General features: G+C 35.4%; 1 protein-coding gene across 8 annotated transcripts in view; it reads right to left on the reverse strand.

The window, feature by feature from the left end:
- Positions 1 to 8,517, reverse strand: part of LOC132131954 (complement factor H-like) — a 302,525-nt gene extending 294,008 nt beyond the window's left edge. For 5 of the 8 annotated variants that reach the window (XM_059544155.1, XM_059544149.1, XM_059544148.1 and 2 more), the window contains exons 1-10: positions 8,360 to 8,516; positions 7,977 to 8,144; positions 7,777 to 7,882; positions 7,590 to 7,666; positions 7,235 to 7,417; positions 6,943 to 7,110; positions 6,578 to 6,772; positions 6,331 to 6,498; positions 6,061 to 6,237; positions 2,395 to 2,571 (exon numbers count right to left, since the gene is read on the reverse strand). In XM_059544155.1, the coding sequence (XP_059400138.1) occupies positions 2,395 to 2,571; positions 6,061 to 6,237; positions 6,331 to 6,498; positions 6,578 to 6,772; positions 6,943 to 7,110; positions 7,235 to 7,417; positions 7,590 to 7,666; positions 7,777 to 7,882; positions 7,977 to 8,144; positions 8,360 to 8,429 (1,489 nt within the window). In that variant the 5' untranslated portion in view covers positions 8,430 to 8,516. Of the gene's footprint in view, positions 1 to 2,394; positions 2,572 to 6,060; positions 6,238 to 6,330; positions 6,499 to 6,577; positions 6,773 to 6,942; positions 7,111 to 7,234; positions 7,418 to 7,589; positions 7,667 to 7,776; positions 7,883 to 7,976; positions 8,145 to 8,359 lie in introns of all 8 variants that reach the window. The other 3 variants (XM_059544154.1, XM_059544150.1, XM_059544151.1) reach the window with 3 other exon arrangements.
- Positions 8,518 to 8,820: the final 303 nt, after the last annotated feature.

Below are 8,820 nucleotides of genomic sequence, written 5' to 3' on the forward strand. Positions count from 1 at the left end.
ATGATATATTATGAAGTTAGGCCTACTCCTTCAAAAAAAAAAAAAAAAAAGTCTGTGGCATCCGTCATTCTTTTGACTTTTTTTAAAAACTCTGATTGATCGATTCATTAGGCATTCATTTGTATTAAATTGTTCTGATTTTTTTTCAGCTTGCATTCAAATATTAACGTTTATTTTGTTCTGCTATATTAAACAGGAAAATATAATCAGGAAAAATTATCGGAAAATCATCACTGTTCGAAAATCATTGGGGAAATCGTGCGGCAGCGAGACATGTCTTTACATCAACGAATGGTGTTCAGATTTTACAGTGTTAAATAAAGCCTGGTTCACACGGCAGGATAATTAGGCCGATTTTAGCCCCGATTGACACCTTCCGACAATCTTAGGATGCTCCGATTATCGTAAAATAATCTGATCAGATATTCCTCCCGTGTGTGGTGTGTTAAGACTGCTCTCCTCTGCTCGGAAGGACGTTGGGACCGCTCCGATCTCAAATCGGGGATATCCAACAGGTTGGATTTATTTGGCCCGATTTCTTCTCGTGTGTGGTTTCCCCCGGGGACAAACGATCACGCAGCCTGTGAACTGTGGCGTGTAGCCAATCAGAAAGCGAGGTGACAAGGCGGCGAGGAAGTACCGGGAAACAAAATCAAAACAGTCGGCGGCTTGGCGCACCAGAAAGTCCGGTGGACGTCGGAGATGGAGGACTTTGTCTCCACTTCTTTGACCATCGCCTTTTCTTTTTTTCTTATGTTTTTTTTTGGTTACAAACAAAGCACAAACTATGGCCACTGCATCCTCTTCGTCCGCCATGATTGTTTACTCTGAAGTCACGTTTGATCTCGAGGGATTTTGCGAGATTTCCCGTCTGACCTGGGAATGCTCGGGAGTCAAATCGGTTCGTGTGTGATGTGTTGATTTTGCCGTGTGGCTGCACACCACACACTGTACGACCAACACTGTTAGACCCGTGATTTTTTATCGCCGTGTGTGGGGTCTCTGAGGTTTGGAAAATCGGCCGACAATTTTAAAATCGTCCCGTGTGAACCAGGCTTAAGATGTGCTGCCCTGATCTGGAATTGCTCTTCATTAACTGAAAGCTCATTCTGATTCTGATTCATTGATTCACATGCAGTTTAAACTGAGGCAAAAAAATTAAAATAAAAATTTATCATAATCAAAATTGACAGAAGGCTGAGACTTTGTAGTAAAAAAGCACAAAACTACATTTGACAACTATGATTATTGAGTGGTTTGCGTGCTACAACTAGCGGATGGACTTAAAAAACAATTTCCAAGCATCAGCCTATACCGTTGTTAGGTCCCAGGGTCTTTTTATATAATCTGTTTTAAGAAAATGCTTGTCTGCCCTGTATTGCGCTCTGTTTCTCTCTCTCTCACTCAGATTAATTACCATCAGCTGCACCTCGTCTGAGCCGAAGAGTATTAATACAGCACTTAGAGAAGCCTATGGAGAGGGACACTTCTCCCCCAGCCTCAAACTGAGATTGTGTGTTTTGTGTATTATGGTGAGAACTGTGAGTGGACTAATACTCATTTCTTGGTGCTAAGAAGTGATCAGGTTTGCTTTCTAGTGTTGACTTCTCAACCTGTGGGTAATTAAAAGGTATTGTAGGTAATGTTATTAGCTTTGTTCATTTTGGATTATCTAGGAAATATAGGGAGAGGGTGCCTTTTTTATTTTCTACATTCTTTTTCTCCTGTTTTTGGTAAAAGAGGGAGCTCAGGGAAGTTTTTGATTTTCATCTTAGTTTTGGTACAGGGCAGATAGCTCTCTTAAACCTTAGTTAGCCTCTGGTTTTCTTTGTTATTTTAGGCCCTGCTCTCTCTGGAAGACCTATTCCCATCCTTTGTCAACCATTTCAATTTATAACAGAAATAAATATTTTTTCTTGGACTTGAATCTGTTTTTGCTCTCACTCTGAAGCCTGAGGCCGAAGTGTATCCTCCACGTAATTTTGTTTTAACGTTACCCCCCCCCCCTTTTTAAATATCTTTTTCTTTGTTACTTCCCCTAGACTGGGAGGAGATCGTAACACTGTAAATAAAACCGCTTGAGAATAGTCACAATTCACATAATGTTATTTACTTCAGAAAAATCAACAATAGGTAAGTTAACCAGGTTGGAGCCCATAACGTTTGTAACAATGTAAACATCTCCCTTTTTTTTTTGTTAAAATTATTACCAATTTGCAAATTCTGCAAAGTGTATGCAAACTTTTGACCACAAATGCATATAATAATTTGACTGAATTTAGAATAATAATAAAAAAAATCTTTACAACATTTAATGAAATTTGAGGCAAAATATCAATAATCTTTACAACATTTAATGAAATTCGAGAAAAATATCAATAAGCTGTAACATACCAGTGCATTGCTGTATGCCTCTCCACTTGCCCTCGGAATCACAGGTGATTTGTACTGGCTTTTCTGGTTCAAATCCAGAGCGACATTTATATTCTACTTTTGAATTGATTTTGTAGTTTGATTCTTGACTTCTCATAATCTCTGCATTTGTGATTTTTGGTAGGTTGCACATAATTTCTAAAACAAACAAATATCAGCATAATCATATAATTAATATTATGTGGAAAAACAAAGATTATACTCAACCACAGTATTATGAATTAAGCATATGTAAACATTTGAATGGGGTTACTTTTTTTAAAATAATAGTTGCATTTGATAATTTATGCATGAAGAGGACTCATTCTTCTGGCAGCCAGAAGGGTGAAAAATGCAAGAAGAGGAGGAAAAGAGGTAACATGCCAGCGGTAAATAATGGCGATAAGATTGTCTAAAAGATAAATATATTTACATTTACATTTAGTCATTTAGCAGATGCTTTTATCCAAAACAACTTACAGATGAGGACAATGGAACCACAATCAACAAAAAGCAATGATACACAAGTGCAAGTCTCAGTTAGCTTAAACGCAGTACACGTAGCAAGGACTTTTAAATAATATAATAATATGATTGCTTTTGTTAATTGTATAATAACTGGAAAGAAAACAGAATACAAAACGATTAGAAAACGTTTTTTTTTTTTAAGAATATAATTAGAATAGTGAGTGCTAAAGTTAGAGGGTCAAATAAAGATGGAAGAGATGGGGTTTAAGCCGATTCTTGAAGATGGCTAAGAACTCAGTTGCTCGGATTGAGTTGGGCAGGTCATTCCACCAGGAGGGAATATTTAATTTAAAGGTCCGTAAAAGTGACTTTGTGAAGGTTTGATAGAAATGGGTGGAAGACCTGCCAAGAGAGCATTGCAATAGTCCAGCCCGGACAGAACAAGGAGTTGTGCAGCATGTTCCAAAAGAAAGGGCCTGATCGTCTTGATGTTGAATAAATCTGAAGTCTGCAGGACCGGAGAGTTTTAACAATGTGGTCTGAGAAAGTCAGCTGATCATCAATCATAACTCTAAGGTTTCTGGCTGTTTTTGAAGGAGTAATGGTTGATGTCCCTAACTGGATGATGAAATTGTGATGAAACTATGGGTTTGCTGGAACCACAAGCAGTTCTGTCTTGGCTAGGTTGAGTTGAAGGTGATGGCCCTTCATCCAGCAAGAAATGTCTGTTATACAAACAAAATGTTATATGACAAACAAATGTTTTTACGCAGCTCTGATCGATTAGTTCTGGGTTTGATTAAAGCCCGCCTTACTTAAAACAAAATGTGTTGTGTTGGTTAGCTGTCCCAGTGTCTTGTGATTGGCGAACAGCTTAGACGGTGTTTCAGCACTGCCAGGCCCCTTGCCAAATCAGCAAGTTCCATCTGCTTTGGTTTAGCTAAGGATGGCGTCAATATTAATATATCGATTTTAGCCTGATTCAGACCCCGAGAATATAGAGCAAAATGATCGCAAAGAATCTTTGCATGCACATATATTGCACGACATATTAGAGTGGTAAAGTTATTCCTTTTATTGTTTGTTTGTTTTGCCTAATCACATTTTAGATAGGATCTCAACAACCGCTTAAAAATAACTACATTTACTATGTACAGTTAAGTGCATATGTATTATGTTAATTGTTCTTTAATTCTAACATTATAACATGAATTGCAGTGAAACTGTTATACAGTTGAATTTATTAATACCATAGTCCAGTTTCCCACAGACTAAGACTCTATTTGTTGTGTCATATATATGCAAATTTACATATTCACATAAGGCACTGTTGGAGTGGTAGAAATCGAGGTTTCCCCGGTAACTCTGTATACAAAGCAGCACTCCGCTCACAAATACAGCTTTACCTACGGTGCCCGGGAGGTGACATGGCCGATTCACTTAGTTTTGTCGTGGCCATGACATAATAACTTGTGGGAACGTGATACTACATCATGGGCACAAGATATTAATTTGTGGGAATGTCATATTAACTCGTGGGAATGTGATATTATGTCGTGGCCACAAGATAATTTTGTCGAGGTAACAACATCCTTATGAACGACGTCCATTACTCGTGGCCACGACTTCTTATGTTAAGGGTACGACATTTTTCTTGTGGCCACATAAACAAACCTGCAATACCATAGCAGCCCGGGATTATCAGATATGGATTCATTAATATTTTATTTTGAATTAAGAAATTTTATATAAATATATAAATAAAATAATTTATTTTTTTATTATTATTACATTACTAAATCATTATATTAACCATAGGCCTTGGCTACCGGACTGTTTGACATGCGATAGTCAGCATTCAATTTAAGTTTAATATAATAAAGAATAGGCCTACAAAAAAAAAAAAAATATATATATATATATATATATATATTATCCGACAGTCTTGTAAGTTCATTTACTGATTGTCTTTTTTCCGTAATATTTGTATATTATTATTATTATTTTTGATGTTTATATTTTTATATGTTTACGTATATTCATTTTTTTCCCCTACCTTTCGAATTACTTTGCTTAAAGTTCTGATTATTTTTATAAACAATAGCCAACTGTAAATGCTTGACATGCCAATAAAGCTTGATTATCCTGACTGGAATTTTTGCTGTAATGTAGTTTAAATTGAGCATATTTAATTTTATTTCAGCTAATTAATAGACTGTAGTTTTAAATAATATAGTGTTTCATTGAGGAATTAATCATTCACGTAGTTTCATTTGTGAATAAAAACACAACACACTCATTTATCATCACACAAGGGCATAAATACAATCATAAAGTTAAAACTTTACTGGCATACTTGGCAGGCGTTTATTTGCTAAATATATGGTAGGCTAGCAAATACTAGCATAATTATATTGAAATTATAAATTGAAAAGGGGAAATAAGCATATATAACAATAAATACAAAAATATAGCTCTAATAAGTTAAAGTTATACTACTACTAATAATAATATACAGATATTAAATTAAATGTTTCATATTAATAAAAATGTTTAAATAAAAATGGCCACAACATATCATCATGTTCTCACGAGTTATGTCTTAGCCTTGAGAAGCTAAGTAAACCAAACATGTCACTGTTACATCCAAGATGAAATGGAAATTATATCCAACATTTTTTGAAGACAGTTGGTTTTCTTCAGAAATACAATGATATAAAAACACCCACACTCAATGCATGGGAAATACTGTAGTCTCATAATTGAAGTGTAAAATCTAAACATTACATCATTGTCCAGTATTGTACCATCAGCAATTCATAATAAAAAAGTTTTCATAATTGTAACATACATATTTACATACATAATTATTTAGGTGCATGTGTAGCACTACTTCGTCGTCGTCTTGCCTGATGCACTCAACCAAGCGTTCTAACCATGACCTCGACCCTCTCCACCCCCCGACCATTCAAATTGCCGTAGGCGGGAATTATTTTAATGATAATTAATGGGCTGCTTTGTTGACATAACAAAAGCCCCAGAAAACAACGCTGTAGTCCAAACGAGCCATTCTGTGAAGTTCTTGAAAAGGGATTTTTAAAGATGAAATATCTCCCTTTGGAGTTTTACAACATTTAATGAAATTAGAGCAACATGTCAATAAGCTGTAACATACTGTACCAATGCATTGCTGTATGTCTTTCCACTGGCCCTCGGAATCACAGGTGATTTGTACAGGCGTCTCCGGTTTAAATCCAGAGTGACATTTATATTCTTCTTTTGAATTGATTCTATAGTTTGGTCTCTGACGTCCCACAATCTCTGCATTTTTTATTTTTGGTACGTCACAGATAATTTCTAAAAAAAAAACAAAAAAAAACACATCAGCATAATCATATAATTGATATTATGAGAATAACAAAGATTGTAATACTCTACAGCAGAACACACCAGTACACAGTGGTTTCGGTGTCCATCCGTCTCGTGTACATGTGGCCTCTGCTTCTGTTCTACGATAACCATACACACAAGTGTAAGATTGTTTTTCTCCTAATTTCATTGTTCCCCAGTAGAATGGTCTAAACAGAAGGTGGTCACGTGGATCGTCGCATGTAATCTCTGAAACAAGATTCACATGCTTTTAATAACATGCAATAAATTCATCACAAAATCCAGAAATGTTTCTCTATAACCTTACCTGCACAAACAGGCTCATTGTCCCACTTTCCATCATCTTTGCATGTAAATGTTTTTCTGGATTCTTTAGTAAAAAAGATCCAGTGTTTTTCAGAGCAGGTGATCTCCACACTTTCTCGGGCTCTGAAAATAATCTTTCCATCTGGGTCGATCTTTTTTACTCCAGTTGTGGTTGACTTCAGCTCACAGGTTATTTCTGTAGAAGACATAATTATATAGAACTAATGGTAAGAAGACATATATATATATATATATATATATATATATATATATATATCCTTTTTTTTCAAGAATGATTCAGTTCATGTGTGATGCTACCAAGTCTTTTGCATTATGAAAAATATATGGTTGGAAGTATTGCAGTACCATCACATTCTGGTTTCACAGTCCAGCCAAATTTAGCACATTTGGGGATTCCCTCCCTGGGCTTGAATGTTTCATAGCATTTGTATTTTAACGGGGCATCTTTCTTGTATTCTCGCGGTGAATCAACAACATTTCCATTTGGTATGACAGGTGCTGTACATGTTATGTCTGTATAAAAAGTGAGAGTGAGATAAATAAGAATAAATAAAGTTATGCTTTGATTAAAGGACAGGATTTTGTGATCATTGAATGAAGATACAGACAGACAAAAAAATAATCAATTGAAATGAACCTTTGCACTTTGGAGCAACGTCACTCCATTTTCCCGTCTCATCGCAGTGAATTTCACTACTTCCGTCTATCATTTTGTCAGAAGATACACACTCAAAGCGAATAATATCACCATAACTTCCCTCCTCTGCGTTACCCGACACAGTCACCTCCTCATCTGTTCGGATGGCTGGACATTTCACCACTGAATATGAAAATAAAGAAAAATAAAGAAACCAATAAAACAAAATAATAAATAAATAAATAATATTAGTTATGATTTTCTTGTATAAAGCTTATGAGTAATTGGTTCAGAAGCATATGACTGAGAGAAAAAAGAAAGAAAGAGGAAAAACAGTGACTTTCGTAAATCGTACCCTCACAGACAGGGACAGCGTTGTCCCATCCTTGAGCTCTGCAGGTACGCTGATTGATTCTGCTTGCCATTTCATACCTGTGAAAACAATGTTTTTACAAGTACAAGAGTGTCAGACTCAAAGAGGAGAGTTTACATTTCATACAAGAAAAAAAGAGAATAAAAAAGCACAAGCATTTTGTTTTTACCCTTTCTTGCATTTATACACCACTGTTGCTCCGAAAACAAACTCTGTCCCCTCTGTAAGTTTAAAATCACCATTTGGTGTGTCGCCTGGATGACTACATTTTTTCTCTGCAGAAATCAGACAAGTTTTACTTTACATGATTTAATAACCAAAAAAAAAAAAAAAAAAAAAGTGGCCATCGTATATTCCCAATTCTCTTACTTGCACATGGTCGCTCAATGGTATTTTTCCATTCTCCTTTTTCACATTTCAATTTATACAAGCCAGTATAACCTGTCACACAGTTCACTTTCACTGTTTCACCATCAGCGTATGAAACTTTCTCAGCTGGTACTATGTCTGGATATTTAATGTGCCCTCGAAGACATTCTGAGAAGCACAAACAAATGTTACACAAAGATGTTTTATGTATATTAAATGCTGAAGTACATGCACAACAAGTCAACATTCATAGATAATTGTACAGTTAAATGTTTTGGGAACTGCATATAATATATTTATATTTAAGTTGGAAATATATTCTGTAAATAAGACATTCAAATGAATAAAGACAATAATAATAATAATTATAATAAATCACTTGCCTTGACATTGAGCAAAATTTAAGGAAAGCAACCAAAAGCCGAAGCCGAGGAGTTTTACAAGAACTCTCATTTTGAGCACAGTTCACAAGTAGGCAACCTTTTTTGGTCTGTCTCTGAAACTCTTGCTTGCTTGTTAAAAATACGTCTTTCTTACACCAGACCTGTAATATTTCCTGGAAGTGAGAAAAAAAAAAAAAAAAAAAAACTTTATCTGATGCAGCAACTCATCTTTGTTATTTGGACACACCAAAAAACTTACTTAGAGAAGTCAAACTTAAGGTAACGTATGAACGGGAAACAAAGGGCAGATTCCAAAATAACTGCCATACTTACTGCTTCATCCTGTTATATGTTTCTAACCAGTTCATGTACATTATGACTGATTCAAACAGAACATGTGATTTATGAATCTGTCCCATTATAATGAGTGAAATGGTAAAAGATCCACAACACTTTCAAAC

This window comes from Carassius carassius, chromosome 48, assembly GCF_963082965.1.
Source record: "Carassius carassius chromosome 48, fCarCar2.1, whole genome shotgun sequence".
Lineage (NCBI taxonomy): Eukaryota > Metazoa > Chordata > Actinopteri > Cypriniformes > Cyprinidae > Carassius > Carassius carassius.